The sequence below is a fragment of the Hyperolius riggenbachi genome, chromosome 3 (genome assembly GCF_040937935.1).
Source record: "Hyperolius riggenbachi isolate aHypRig1 chromosome 3, aHypRig1.pri, whole genome shotgun sequence".
In the NCBI taxonomy this organism is placed as follows: Eukaryota; Metazoa; Chordata; class Amphibia; order Anura; family Hyperoliidae; genus Hyperolius; species Hyperolius riggenbachi.
This window is the reverse complement of record NC_090648.1, coordinates 265,738,576-265,754,558: the sequence shown is the minus strand read 5'-3', so window position 1 is coordinate 265,754,558 and position 15,983 is coordinate 265,738,576. Positions and strand designations below refer to the sequence as shown.

Here is a 15,983-nt window from a genome sequence, read left to right as displayed (position 1 = left end):
TTTAGTACACATGAGACCTGATAGACTGCGAGGGGCTAGAAGAAGCCCCAGGTGTGTGAAAGAAAACTTATTTCCCTCACTTAACAATCACTTAAAGTAAAGGTGGTAATTTTCAGAAATTACTAATATGGTAAATCTTTTTTTTTTTAATCATTTTTTAATGGAATACAACAATCCTATCCACTTTTTTTTTTAAATACATTTTATAAAATTCCAGGACAATAATTAGTTTTTGTCTTCCCGATGTTTCTTTGTAATGTTTCTTTCATACAGGTGTGTATGAAAAAAACTTTGGTTATTTATAGTCTTCTTGTTTGATTTAAGAACTGCTGATTCTGCACTCACTTCATTCCCACCGCCAATTGATAGGAAATTCAGAGGTGGCATCAGAGTTGCCAACCCAATTTCTCATTTTTCCTGGACAAAATGGTCAAAAAATCTGGACGCCACAAGTTTTGGACGGACAGGGGGCGGAGTTAGGGGCGGAGTCAGTAGCGGGCTTTTTAGGGAACTTCTTGTGAATTTCGGGAGGAAAGAAACATAGCTGAAGCAAGGGATTATTGCATATGGCTCATGCAAAACAGCCCTCCTGAACTGGGAAGAATTGTTTCCCCATAAAAGAAAGGCTATGACTATGGTAGGATTAGAGTGTGAGCACCTCTGAGGACAGTCAGTGACATGACTATGTACTCTGTAAAGTGCTGCAGGAGATGTCAGTGCTATATAAATACATAATAATAATAATATGATAGGACATATGACTATGGTAGGATTAGATTGTGAGCTCCTCTGAGGACAGTCAGTGGCATTACTATGTACTCTAAAGTGCTGCAGAAGACAACAGTGCAAAAGCCCCAGGTAGGTAAAAGACAGGTAAGGTTTTAACCCCCTCCTGGGGCTTCGTTTAAAGTGTACCTGAGACAAGAAAAAAAATATATACACATCTGGGGCTTCCTCCAGGCTGATCGCCCCCTCGCTGTCCTCTGCCACCTGGAACATCCACAATTGTCCCCCGGAAAGTCCTCTTGTCAAAACAGGTGCAGTTCGGCTGTGCATGTGCAGAATGCCCCGGACTGGAGGCTCTCCAGGGGCATTTGCAAATAATCCAAGGTGGCGGGGACAGCAAGGGAGCAATCAGCCTGGAGGGGACTAGAGGAAGCTCAAAGTATATATATATATATATATTTTTTTTTTTTAAATCCCATCTTAGGTTTACTATAAGCCACCAGCAAACAAGAAAGTGCTTACTCAATTGCCAAGTGCTGAGAAACCAGCAATTCAGAGTAGCAAACACAGGGTTAATGACTGCATTCACTTAAAATCCACAAGCAGGCTGTGCTGTGAGTCAAAATGTTAAAAGCAGCTGCAAGATTATCTGTTCTTCACAAGAACAAGATAAGGATCAAAGCTAGAAGGGAATGGGATGATAACAAATCACTCTGCTACAGCTCAATAGGTTTTCCCCTCTCACCATTCTCCGTAATCCTGAAGCCTGCGGTACATCTGTTGCGTGGTTTGTCCTCACCACAGGCAGGGTCTGGCTGAGGCTCTGAGGCTAAGCCTGAGGGTCGTGAGCACTTGAGCAGGAAGGTGCTGGTATTCCCAAAGGTGGTAGCTAGAAGCAGCAGCAGAATTCATCCTCACCAGGCAGTAGGTACATCCTTTGAAAACCGCGGGCTGCGTAGCCGGTTCCACCCCCCACAGTGACCTGTTGACTCTCCCACACCCACTCAATGGTGATTGGCTCAATCTCCTCCCAGGAAGTCTTGTGTGTTCCTTGCCAGGCAACTGCAGTCCTGTAGCGAATCTTCACATGTGACTGCAGTGCCCGGAGAGAAAAAGAGTCCCTGGCGGCTGGCGGAGGAACACCCCTGCAAAACATAATGCCTGCAAAACTAAATACCCGATGCGGCCGAGCTGCTCCTGCTGCCTAACCTGACAGTAGCGCCGCCACGATTGCTCTTTGGACGGACGCTTCACAGAAAGTACGGACAGGAACGGACACATGTTTTTGGAGGGCATTTGTACGGACTGTCCGTATTTATACGGACGCTTGGCAACCCTGGGTGGCATATTTCAATTGTGCACATAGTAATAACATTGGTTCAGACCAGTGGACTAATGGCAATTTCTGATGCCATTAATTGCCAGAAAAAAAAACTTTTTCTAGTCATTTTATAACTGTGGTCTTTCTACAACAGAAAATCTGTAAGTCCTACTTCAGTATAGAGAAATCCAAAGCTTATTTCAACCCCTGTTATTTGGTTGCACTTTGTGTGCTTTTCAATAAATATGTGTTGTGTATAAATTATGTTCTAATGTTGTTTGGTTTTATTGCAGGGCAAGAGGAGTTTTATAGTACTCACCCACATTTTATTACACCACGTGCTTTATATCTTGTGGTTTATGACCTCAGCAAAGGAGCAAGTGAAGTTGATGCCATAAAACCATGGCTTTTCAATATAAAGGTGCGTCTTTTGTTCTAAAAGCATGTACACAGCACAAAATAGTGAAGTAATACATTTGTCTACATGGAAAAATACAACATAGAATGTAACCTTGTGTGGTCTTTACTATTTTAACACTGCCCACCTAATAGTGCAGTTTAGGATAGGTTTTGCTTAAAACAAATGCAAGGGATTTTCATATGTACAAAAATTAAAGACTTTAGTTTCATTTGTAAGTAGTTATGTAAGCATAATAAAGTAACAAAGGTCTACAATAAATGAGATTTGAAAGATGTTTGCTTTAAGTGTACTCAAGGGCGTACCAATAGCCATAGCAGCTGCTATGGGTCCCCAGAGCCCAGGTGGTACTTGATGTATTCACTGGTAACTTTCTTGTGTTTCTCCACCCTATAATTTTGTCCCATGTGCCCATGGACTATATGCATTGTAGATCACATGAGAATTTACATTTTCTAATTAACTCATAGCCATAGGGTAGGGGCATGTGGCATTGCTCAAGAATGCCTGTCTGCAAGTTTTGCTATGGGGCCCCATAATCTCTAGCTACGCCACTGAGTGTACTGCGTTTTTATGAAAACTTTTCATTGCATGTGTGTGTACATAAGAAGGGCAGTATCTCAATAACTTATTGGAACATTCACTTGTTAAAGGACCACTATCGCAAAACCCTTCATTCTTAAATACCACCCTAGTAGTTACTGCACACATACAGAACTGTGTACCGCTTTAGTTAGTTGTTAGTGGGGGGGTGGGGTTAACATCCATGTGAGCCATGTATGCCGTGATGCAAGTATGCTGACGGACTCTGGAAGCTAACTAAATAAACAAGCAGTGTTTTTTTTTATTGCCTTCCCTGTCCTATAAATCACTGGGAACACTGTTGTGTGCACTCATACACATCACAGTCCCCTCCGCGCTTCTTGCCCCCCCCCCCCCCTCCCAACAATTACCAAGGTAGCTTTCTGCTGCTCGAGCCAAACTGAGTTCACTTGCCACTGCTCTGCTCTAGGGCTCCGTTCACTCACTCACAGGCTCCATTTGGCTGGAGAAGCTGAAAGCTGCCTTGGTAATTGCCTGCAGGGGGAAGTGTGGGGGACCTGTGATGTGTGTGAGCGTGCATAACGAATGTTCCCAGTGATTTATACGACAGGGAGGCAAAAAATAAAAGACTTTGTTTATTTAGTTGGCTTCCAGAGTCCACCAGTGCCCCTGCATCACGAGATACAGGGCTCACATGGATGTTAAACAATCCCCACTAACAATTAAAAAGGAATACACAGTTCTGATAGTGGTCCTTTAAAGAAGCACACTGTAGTGACATGTAGTAAATTATTTAGGATACCCAATGTTACGTTAATTATCATGGAAACACTATCTTGATCTATATATTGATGTATATTGTTTTGTAATCCTGCCCTCCCAGTGTATTCTGTAAGTCATGTATTATTTCTACTGTCTTTCGAACACACACAAAATGAACATTCTGCAGTGATGCACCTTCCAGCATTGAAGATGTCGTCACCATTGATAAATCGCAGAATGTAAATAAAAGAGAGAAATGATTTTATAATGGCCAAACCTTGACTAAATAATTTATACATGTATATTGTAAAAAATTAGTTGTATTTATTTCCATTATTTTCAGTACAGTTCCTCTTTAAATGGTTGAACATCTTGCCTTCTATTTTGCTTTTTATGCTTTGCAATTCAGTGTGGATTTCCAGTAATCTGACAAAAGGTGGGACATTCCTAGAAGCTAATAATACCCTCTAGTTATTTTTAATGCAAATTAAAATACTACATGCAGCACTCAACCTTTTTGAAACTTCTAATTCATAAACACACCTATTTTACTTGCAGATTTCACTGTGGTCTGTTACTGCTAACTTTTGCTACCTAACAGTAGAAATGTGTTTTCCTTATTAAAGAGAATCTGAAGGGAAAATAAACTTATGATATAATGATTTGTATGTGTAGTACCGCTAAGAAATAAAACATAATTAGCACAGATATAAGTCTCACATTGTTTCCAGTAAAGGAAGGGTTAAAGGGACTCCGAGCAGTAACAAAAATCAAAATCTGAACTTACCTGGGGCTTTCTCCAGCCCACCGTAGGTTGGGAGGTCCCTCGGCGTCCATCTGGCTCTTCTCCCAGGCCCTGGTCAGAAATGGCTCCCGGCGACACTGGGCCAGAGTGTTGGGCTCCTTCTTCCTGAAAGGTGACATCAGTCGTCACGACACCGGCCGCCTCGCGTCATCACGGCGACTGGTGTGACAGTACTGCGCATGCGCAGCACTGTCACGCCGGCCGTCGTGATGATGACTGAAAGGTGACCTTTCAGGAAGAAGGAGCCCAACACTCGGGCCCAGTGTCGCCGGGAGCCGCTGGGGAGCCATTTCTGACCAGGGCCTGGGAGAAGAGCCAGATGGACGCCGAGGGACCTCTTGACCTACGGGGGGCTGGAGAAAGCCCCAGGTAAGTTCAGATTTTGATTTTTGTTTCTGCTCGGAGTCCCTTTAAGACATTTCAGTTGTTATCTATGCAAAAGAGCTTCTGTAAGCTCTGCGACTTTATAAAGTCATGGACAGCACTGTATTTTGAAGCCCTTATCTCAACGGTCTCTTATTGTTTCTTATTTATTTATGTTTTTTCTGCAGAGAAAAGTTCGTAGGGTCAGTAGCCTGCTCTGTGAAATCATTTAAAATGCTGAGTGTAGTGTGGAAACTGCGTTTATTAGAGAATGATGCAATGTTATTTAAAAAAAAAAAAAAAAAAAAGCTATATACCTGAAAATAAAATACTATTTTCTTTGCTACTCATGTTCTATTAATTATCTGTACTACTACACAACCAATTCATTATATCAAGAGGTTTTTTTTTCCGCTTCAGTGTCACTTTAACCATAGTAAATAAATTGGGGGTTTTATGTAAGGAAAAAAAAATACTAAAATGATGTGTGATTGTGTTTCAGCATTAGCTCACTTTTTTTTTATATATATATATGTGTGTATGTGTTTTTTTTTTTTAAATAAATTCTTACAGGCTCGGGCGTCATCTTCTCCTGTTATTCTTGTGGGAACACACCTTGATGTCTCAGATGAAAAACATCGAAAAGCCTGCATAAACAAAATGAAACTGGAGCTGAGTAATCAACGGGAGCTTCCCTGTGTGCAGGATTACCACTTTGTGGATGCCACTGAAGAGTCTGACGCTTTGGTGAAGCTTAGGAAATCAATCATCAAAGAATGTTTGAATTTTAAAGTAATATCTGTTTCTAAAATATTGTTAATATCTGTCTTTTTTATTTTCATACATATTTTGAAACATTTCTATGAAGGCTCTGTTGATCAAGTAATGTACAAGGAGCACTAAATTCATTTTAACTACCTTCTTTAATCCTAGAAGATACTTAACCACTCATCAAATTAGCTTCAAACGAGATGAAGGATATATACAGTGTGATGCGAAAGTTTGGGCAACCTTGTTAATCGTCATGATTTTCCTGAATAAATCGTTGGTTGTTACGATAAAAAAGTTCAGTTATAGGAGACACACACAGTGATATTTGAGAAGTGAAATTAAGTTTATTGGATTTACAGAAATTGTGCAATAATTGTTTAAACAAAATTAGGCAGGTGCATAAATTTGGGCATCACAAAAAAGAAATGAAATCAATATTTAGTAGATCTTTCTTTTGCAGAAATTACAGCCACTAAACGCTTCCTGTAGGTTCCAGTGAGAGTCTGGATTCTGGTTGAAGGTATTTTGGACCATTCCTCTTTACAAAACATCTCTAGTTCATTCAGGTTTGATGGCTTCCGAGCATGGACAGCTCTCTTTAACTCACACCACAGATTTTCAATTATATTCAGGTCTGGGGAATGAGATGGCCATTCCAGAATGTTGTACTTGTTCCTCTGCATGAATGCCTTAGTGAATTTTGAGCAGTGTTTAGGGTCGTTGTATTGTTGAAAGATCCAGCCCAGGTGCAGCTTCAGCTTTGTCACTGATTCCTGGACATTGATCTCCAGAATCTGCTAATACTGAGGGGAATCCATGCATCCCTAAACTGACAAGATTCCCAGTGCCTGCAACCCCATAGCATGATGGAACCACCGCTATATTTTACTGTAGGTAGCAGATGTTTTTCTTGAAATGCTGTGTTGTTTTTCCTCCATGCATAACCCCTTGTTATGCCCAAATAACTCAATTTTAGTTTCAGCCGTCCACAGCACCTTATTCCAAAATGAAGCTGGCTTGTCCAAATGTACTTTAGCATACCTCAAGGAGCTCTGTTTGTGCTGTGGGAGGAGAAAAGGCTTCCTCTGCATACAGCATGTCCTTGTGTAAAGTGCGCCGATTGGTTGAACAATGCACAGTGACTCCATCTGCAGCAAGATCATGTTGTTAGGTCTTTGGTGCTGGTCTGTGGGTTGACTGATTGTTCTCACCATTCGTCGCTTCTGTTTATCCGAGGTTTTTCTTGGTCTTCCGTTTTCAGCCTTAACTTGAACTGATCCTGTGGTTTTACATTTCCTCAATATGTTCCTAACTGTGGAAACAGACAGCTGAAATCTCTGAGACAGGTTTCTGTATCTTTCCCCTAAACCATGATGGTGAACAATATTTGTCTTCAGGTCATTTGAGAGTTGGTTTGAGACCCCCATGTTGCTACTCTTCAGAGAAATTTAAAAGAGGAGGGAAACTTACAATTGACCCCCTTAAATACTCTTTCTTATAATTGGATTCACCTGTGTATGTAGGTCAGGGGTCACTGATCTTACCAAGCCAATTTGAGTTCCAATAATTCGTTCTAAAAGGTTTGGATTCAATAAAATGTCAATTTATGCACCTGCCTAATTTTATTTAAACAATTATTGCACACTTTCTGTAAAGGCAATAAACTTCATTTCACTTCTCAAATATCACTGTGTGTGTCTCCTATATGATATTTAAGCCCGACAAAGGCTGCTTGACCGAAAGCTTGCTTATTCTTTGTAATGATCTGCTCTGCTGTCTGCACAGGCCGACAGCTTTTTGACCATTTTGTAGGTCTGAGTGCTGCAGGTTCCTGGAAAGGAGACCTGTCTTCACTCTGCAACTTGCTAAGCTGCTGCTCTGGTGAGGAATTTGCATCCACTTGGCATGCAAATTGCTTAGCTGCTTCCTTTGATGGCTTGCAGTATAAATACCATTTCCTCCCAGAATCCCTTGCTGGTCATGATGGTTGGTGCCTGCTAACTTACCTGGAGTCTCAGCCTTTGCTAATTGTTTGCTAAGATTATCTTAGAGTAATTCCTTGGGTGTGCACTAGCATTCCTTGTAGCGTAGTCAGGTTGTATTATCTGTATTGCCTTGTACTGTCTATCTGTTGCGATTGTCTTGTCGCCAGCAGCGGTCGACAGGAAATTGTTCCGTCTGTTTGGATCGCATTCGCCCTAGCGGTAGTGTCGGTGTTTCCTTCTGTATTCTGCCTTAGGGGTGCAAGCCAGAGCAGCGGTTGCTACTGGTAGCCCCATCTGTCTGTCTGTCTGTCTGGATCGCATTCGCCCTAGCGGTAGTGGCGGTGGTTCCTTCTGTACTCTGGGAGTGTAGGCCAGAGCTGCGGTTGCTACTGGTTACTCCTTCTGTCTGTCTTGTCTGGAACGAACGCTTGCTGTAGGCTCGGTGAGGTAACCGTTTAGCAAGCGTTCGCATTCTCTATTCATTTTCATGTTACATTGGTTAGTTAGGGTTGGCGTGTTTTGTCTCTGTTGCGCTTTTCTTGCGGAGACCGCGTCATTAGCGTGCTTTGTAGCTGTTGCGCTTTTCGTGCGGCGACTGCGCTTAGCGAGTGCGTTTGTTATTTTCCTTGGCGTTCTGATCATTGTTATTTGCTGTGTCTTTCTTGCTACACTTGTGCTCTGTCTTACTCGGTCTTGTGTCACTGTTGGCAATAGCCACTCTTGCGATTGCGTTCCCACTTGGTTTCCGCTGTTGTGTGTGTCAGTGCACATCTTGTGCGCTGACCACGGAGATAATTCCACAATCGTTACATTCTTATTCTTTTTAGTTAGCCAATAAATGGTATCATCCTGATTTAAAACTTCTTGCTATATGATATATTTAACTGACATTTTTTATCGTAACCACCAACGATTTATACAGAAAAATCATGACGATTAACAAGGTTGCCCAAACTTTCGCATCCCACTGTAAGAGAGAGAATTGCACTGCATGGAGAATTCAGCCACCTCAGGGACCAGATATCTAATGGTGCCCTTACATGGTACAATAAAAACGTTTGATTTTTTCTTTTTATTCAACCAAAATGATCGAATCGAATGAAAGTCAAAAATAATCTTTTTTTCGATCAAGAAAAACAAACTTATTATCCTGGATTTTTTCAGTAAAAATCCGATCGGACATGTTGGAAAAATCTTTTTATTCGATCTAACGGAATAATTGAACAAAATTACCTAATGGAAAAAAAATGTACCATGTATGCTTTCTTAGTTGGCGGGATCACACTTGAGCCTGTGGAAAATTGATGTTTTTCAGATGGATGGTTTGCAGACAATTTATTTTTTGTTTTTAATTTGCATTTTCTGCATGTCTCAAACAGCAGCTGGCTGCCGGCAATAAGAGTCACATGCAGTATGCAAAAAAGTAATGCAGGCAGCAAAGTTTTTTTCCCGTCATGTGGTAACTGCACTAAATGTGACCCAATTTATTGATTAACATGGGCTGTCATATCTGATGCATTCCTGTATGCTGAATAAAGGCATGTGATTCCTTTAAATGTGATCACTACCTAAGGGTCCAATGCACATGCTCTGATCTGCCTTTCAGAATGCAAAATTACTAACCCTAGTCTTAATCTCCACAAAGGACATACATTGTGTTTTCAAAGAGGGACTGGATCATTCTGTAAACAAAGATTATATACATTTCTGTGCCTGAACGGAAATAATTGGGGGATAAGGTGGTGATATTTCTTCAAAAGCTTGCTCAGTAGAACCTTGATTGTATGTGGAGAACATGTTGAGCAGGGCAGTTTCTAGACTATAGATTCCCTAGGGCGGGGTCTATAAATTGTGGCCCCTCCCCTGTACCTTTGGGCACACTGTTGCAATGCAGTAGGCAGAGCTGCTTCCCAGTATTAGGCCTCTTGCACGCGATTCCGATTCAGATTCCGCTTTTTAATCAGTTTTTACATCCGATTCAGATTCCGATTTGCAGTGTGCAGGGAGCAGACTGCAAATCAGAATCTGAATCGGATGTAAAAACTGATTAAAAAGCGGAATCTGAATCGCGTGCAGTGTGCAAGAGGCCTTAGGTAGTCCTCGATATAGCTAACTCATTCAGTGCACAGCGGGAGCATTACAGCAACTCACCTACTCCATATGCGCGACATAAATACTTCCTGGTCCTGGGTCCAATCTAATGTCGGCTATTAAACTGGACCCAGGACCAGGAATTATATACGCGGAGCATGTGGATGCAAGCAGGTGAGTTATTGTAGCTCTCTACTGCACTCTGCATGCGCGTGTGTGTGTCCCCACCGTTACACCCTGGGCAATGCCCCCCGTATTTCACTATGTATAGCACAACTTAACATATAATTTAGCTTACAATCTCCCGGAACGGAACCTGTTTTAAGTGGGGGACTGCCAGACTTTTAATAGAACAAACATTGCTTTGCATTCATTACCATTCAGGGCTAATTATACAAGTACAATAACTCAGTTTAATCTCCTGTTTTGTTTTTTTACAGATTAGGGACCAGACTGTCTTGGGGCAGCTTATTCCAGACAGTTACCTGGAACTTGAGAAGAGAATTCTCATTGAACGGAAAAACGCACCTATTGAATTTCCTGTCATCAGCCACAAAAGATTGTCAGAAATGGTAGAGGAAAACCAGTTACATTTGGATGAAACTGAACTTCCACATGCAGTTCATTTTCTAAATGAGTCTGGTAATGCTTTCATAATCTAATATATTCCGTTTTCCTGTCCAGCTTTAGGAAGTGAACAAATTGGAAATAATCACTGAGCCTGTTGATAATACTTTACCAGAGAATACAATATTGCCCTCTCATGTATAATGTATTTGTTTTTGTATACAGCATTTGTGCAATATTTTGTATTTAAATTTTACCTAGTATGTCCTTTCTATTAGGCAGGTTAAAGAAATAAGAATGTTTCATCTTAAAATGTATTATGAGGATACCGTAACAAATTTTAGTTTAAGAAACAAAGGCTTCAATTCATCAAGCATTACCGCATTCGGTAATGCTGAAAACAGCTGACTTTACGGAGCACTTAGTAAAATGTTAATTCTTCAAAGCAGTTACCGCATGAGAAGCTGACATCCCTGAGCAGTGAGATAAATTACCGATTTGTTCAGTGATTACCTCAACACATGTCAGTAAAATGTCAGCAAATGTTAATTCATCAAGCTTACAGCATTCGATAACATTTGCGGTGATTACCTCTAGCTCTCCCCTGTCGATAACAAGCTTGGAATGCCTTCAGGGTGGATGTCTCTGTGTTTGACAGGAGCAGGCAGCTAATACAAACCTCCCCTGTCCCCTGCAAGTGCTGCTGATAGGTTGGCCAGGCTTCTCGGGTGGAACAGGCTCCCCAGGCCGCCAGCAGAGAGAAAAGAATAAAAGCTATTTTCCAGGCACTGTTCTTTTCCAGGCACCCTTCGGTAGTGAGATGAGATGCAAGTGGGAGCTCGTGGCAAAATGACCTAAGCAGGGAATGTGTAATGTTTCTCAGCAGTTCATCTAAGCTGTGGCAAGTAAATAGAAACTTAAGACTAATGAGACAGCTTCAGCAAGAACAGAGGCAGCATAACATGTATAAAATGCACATCTGTAGGGATGTCGGTGCTGCCTCTTTCCTATTGTAATGCCCTTACTGCACGGACCTCTTCGGTAACTTACCAAACATCTACCACATGTGTGAAAATATTGATGAATTAGCACACACAAGTGTAAAATACAGAATGCGGTATTTTAAGGACTTGGTTATTGTTATCGAACAGCCCTTGATGAATTGAAGCCAAAGTGCGATGTTTTCTGGTATAAACAGGATTTCTTTGTGAGATGTACTTAGCAAATAGAAGCTATATAGAATAATCAATTGAACAGATGGGCAAAATATGTGGCCAGTTAATCTTAAAGGGGTTCTGTGGTTCTTTTTAAAAGCAAAAACTGACGCCTCTGTCTAGTTATTTGTCTGACTAGACGAATGCAACTGCGCCTGCGCGGCCGTGCATGTCCCCTCTCGCGTCTCCGAGAGCTTCCTGCACATGACAAAACTTTGTAATGCGCCTGCACAGGAAGCTCCCAGAGACTCGAGCGGGTGCAAGGACACGCGCGGCCAGGCAGGCACAGTTGCATTCATCTAGTTGGACGGGAAAAGAAGGGTCATAGAGGACAGTGTGGGACAGGACAGCTGCAGGGGGCTGGTGGAAGCCCCAGGTAAGTGTCAGTTTTTGTTTTTTGAAAGGAACCATAGAACCCCTTGAAAGATATACTATGTAAATCAGCATGCCCCTGTCCTTAAAAATACACCTTCCTATTTCTGCCACTTATAATGGTCATCTAAAACTGTAATATAGAATTCATGGTTTTGTTGCCAGTGCAAGCATTTCATTACCCAGGTTTTGCTTAAAGTGAACCTCCAGACTAAAAATCTACTCGGCAGCGCTGAAAAGGTGTTTCTTTAACAGTTTCACAGCATCAGAACTTTGTTTTTCTTATCCAAGCCTCATTTTTAGCTGCACAGAAGAAAACTGCCTGGCATTTTTCCCCTGATGCTGTGCAAAGCATGATGGGAGTTCTGATGTTGTTATTCTCGTTCTGCTGTTTTGGTGCAAATTCTTTTTTTTTTTTTTTTTTTTTTAATTTTTAATTTGAGATTTAAAGCCTAGCGCACGCAGCTAAGAGGGGTGATCAGGACACAGGACAGTTGGAATTGTGTCTCATGCTCCCTGTCACCTCCTTTCAACCAAAAAGATGGCTGCCCTATGAAAAAGATGGCTGCCCCTATGAAATCACAAACATTTGCCTGTTCTTTTAAAACAGGGTGGGTAAGAGATTATATTAACCATCTATTTTAATTAACCCAACTAATGTAACTTATGACCGTATGTTAGTTTAGGCTGAAGTTCCCCTTTAATAATGTGCAGGTAGTTATTAACCTCCCTGGCGGTAAGCCCGAGCTGAGCTCGGGCTATGCCGCCGGGAGGCACCGCTCAGGCCCCGCTGGGCCGATTTGCATAATTTTTTTTTTTGTTACACGCAGCTAGCACTTTGCTAGCTGCGTGTAACCTCCGATCGCCGCCGCTGCCCGCCGATCCGCCGCTATACCCGTCGCCGCAGCCGCCCCCTCCCCCCCAGACCCCGTGCGCTGCCTGGCCAATCAGTGCCAGGCAGCGCCGTGGGGTGGATCGGATTCCCCTTTGACGTCACGACGTCGATGACGTCGGTGACGTCATCCCGCCCCGTCGCCCATGCGACGGGGGAAGCCCTCCAAGAGATCCCGTTCTTTGAACGGGATCTCTTGATCTCCGTTCGCCGGCGGCGATCGGAGGGGCTGGGGGGATGCCGCTCAGCAGCGGCTATCATGTAGCGAGACATTGTCTCGCTACATGAAAAAAAAAAATTTAAAAAAAGGTATTTGCTGCCCCATGGCGGATTTTAGCAAACCGCCAGGGAGGTTAAAGGAATACTATCGATTCACATATTTTTTTCAATTGACACAGGAATTGTTTGAGAAGTGCTGCTAAGTACTGGTGTATACATTTTAGTAGCAACTTCTTTGTTTACTGTTATCAATATACATTCAAACTTTACTGATGCCAAAACTGACGGCTGACTGAGCCATGAGGAGAGGGGAAATTCCCCTCACACTTGATCAGTTAACTCTATGTGCAGCTCTGTGTGTGACAGAGAAGAGAGCTCCCAACAGCTGCAACTCCTGTGTCCTGTGTTTCTGACTGACCTGTCTGAAGAGAGCAGAGGAAATGTAACTAATTGTCACAGCTTTTTCATACTGTTTTTGCTTTCAGAGTTTGATATTTGCTTTCTGTAGTCTGATATGCCACTCTGGCTGTGCATTGAAGCAGACACCCCTTCTGCAATGGATTTGTCCCAATATAGCTAAATCTTACCCTCAATAAATTACAGCTTTTGCCTCTGATATTTAACATGAAAAGTAGGAAAATGTTTACACAGCTACTTAGACATTATTTGCACACTGTCATTTTAGAACACTTGGGTATCGATAGTATTCCTTTAAGAAAATAAACTACTGGTATGTGTATTTGTAGATTAAATACATTGGGTAGAGGAGGACTCCAAGCTAAATGAGGCATTTTTAGTATTTATATAGCGCCAACATCTTCTGCAGCACTGTACAGAGTATATAGCCTTGTCACTAAGGAGCTCACAATATAATCCCCACCATAGTCCTATGTCTATGTACGTATCGTGTAGTGTATAAATTGTAGTCTAGGGCCAATTTAGGAGACGCCAATTAACTTCTCTGTATTATCTGTATATCTATGTATTTTTGGGGATGTGGGAGGAAACCGGAGTGCCCAGAGGAACCCCATATAGACACGGGGAGAACCCACAAACTCCTTGCAGATGTTAACGTGGCTGAGATTCGAACCGGGGACCCAGCGCTGCAAGGCAAGAGCGCTAACCACTACGCCACCATGCTGCCGGTGCTCCCCCAGTTATGTGACTATTAGCCACTTGACTTCGGGATGTGGTTCCACCATTACGGTTGCTTGGGATTGGTAGTGATTGTTTGTAGTGGGCAATCACATGATGATGGTGCACCTCCATGAAGCTGGTGAGCGTGTACTACATTTTCAACACTATATTACACTTTTCTTGCACACCATGGGGCTTGTTTTTATTTTATGTTGATTTTGTTATAGTGCATGGTTTTAATTTATATCTATTTTTTTTTATCATTTTGCAGGAGTGTTATTGCATTTTGAGGACCCTGCTCTTCAGCTTCAAGACCTTTACTTTGTGGACCCACAATGGCTCTGTAAAACCTTGGCGCAGGTTGTTTATTGACTAGTGTATTCGTTAATTTTTTAAAAAATAATAAAAAAAAAAAAAATATGAAGGACTACAGCCTACTAGCAATTTTATGTAAAAGCTTCACCCAAATGTTTTTACTTTAGTGTTGGTTAAAGTGCACAAGATTTATGTGTTTTTTTTTTTTTTTTTAGCTTATATACATTAGGTACATTTTTTTCACTTACTTTTCAGACAGAAACTGACTAAGGCCCTTATTCAATTCACATTTCTCTCCTGTTGCTAGTTGATGTTGCTACACCTTATCATTAAAATGCCCATTAAGCCACCAGCAAGCAAGAAAATACTAAAGGTGCATACACACATCAGACTATAGTCTTTGGAAAATGAAAGATCACAGACCAATCTTACCCCCTTCCATGTAGTATGAGAGCATTTCTACACAGTCTATTCTATGGAGCTGAACTCCCCATCAGAAAAAATCTTTGCAAGATGCTGCACACAAACGTGCTGTACAGACACAAAAGATCAGTATCTGCAAAAGATCTGTTCCTGCCAAAGATCCGTTCCTGCAAATTGCATTCATAGTCTGAGATCTGCAGATCATTATACACACCTTGTTTAACTGACATTCATCTGCAGATCAGATCCACCAAGATGGATTTTCAGATCTGCAGATGATTGTCTGATCTGCAGATGAATGTCAGTTAAACAAGGTACGTTTTCACCTACTTTTTGGTACTTTTTTAACTGCAGAGGGCTGAAAAGTTGTTTTAAACAGAACATGAAAAACTATCTAATAAGAGAAAACTTGGGAGAAAAAGTGAATTGAATATGGGCCTAAATATCTTCAACAGCAACAGAAATAACAGTGTAGAGTAGGGAACTGGTAGAACATATGTCAGGTTTTAGCTACGGTACTATATACAACAAGAAAAAAAGTATATATAAATACACAAGAAAATAAATAGTTTTAAGCTTCTGTCACTCACTTCCTTCCATTGAGACACTATGGGTTCAGATTAGAGCTCATGGTGTCACAGGGTCTGGTAGCAATATGAATTCCACTGAACAGAATTCTACTGAACAGATATCTGGAGATCTCATATACACCTTTTGTAATGGACAGTCATCTGCAGACCAGCTTCACCAGGATGGATCTATAGATCTGCAGATGACTGTCTGTTGAACAAGGTGTTTTTGAGATCTACAGTACATATGCAATAGACAATGAAAGCATTTTGCAGGACCTGATCTTTTGAAGATACTGTTCTTTTTTTATGTACAGCATCTTGCAAAGATTTTTATCTGATGGGCGTACTCAGCTTAACCCCCCTGGCGGTATGAAAAATTCCGCCAGGGGGCAGCGCAGCAGTTTTTTTTATTTTTTTAAATCATGTAGCGAGCCCAGGGCTCGCTACATGATAGCCGCTGCTCAGCGGCATCCCCCCGCCCGCTTCC

The 15,983-nt window shown here is 41.7% G+C and overlaps 1 protein-coding gene across 1 annotated transcript in view; it reads left to right on the top strand.

Moving 5' to 3' along the window:
- Positions 1-15,983, top strand: part of LRRK2 (leucine rich repeat kinase 2) — a 202,666-nt gene that overhangs the window by 133,714 nt on the left and 52,969 nt on the right. The window contains 4 exon segments of the mRNA XM_068276292.1: positions 2,341-2,468; positions 5,512-5,730; positions 10,226-10,427; positions 14,458-14,546. Coding sequence (XP_068132393.1) covers positions 2,341-2,468; positions 5,512-5,730; positions 10,226-10,427; positions 14,458-14,546 — 638 coding nt within the window.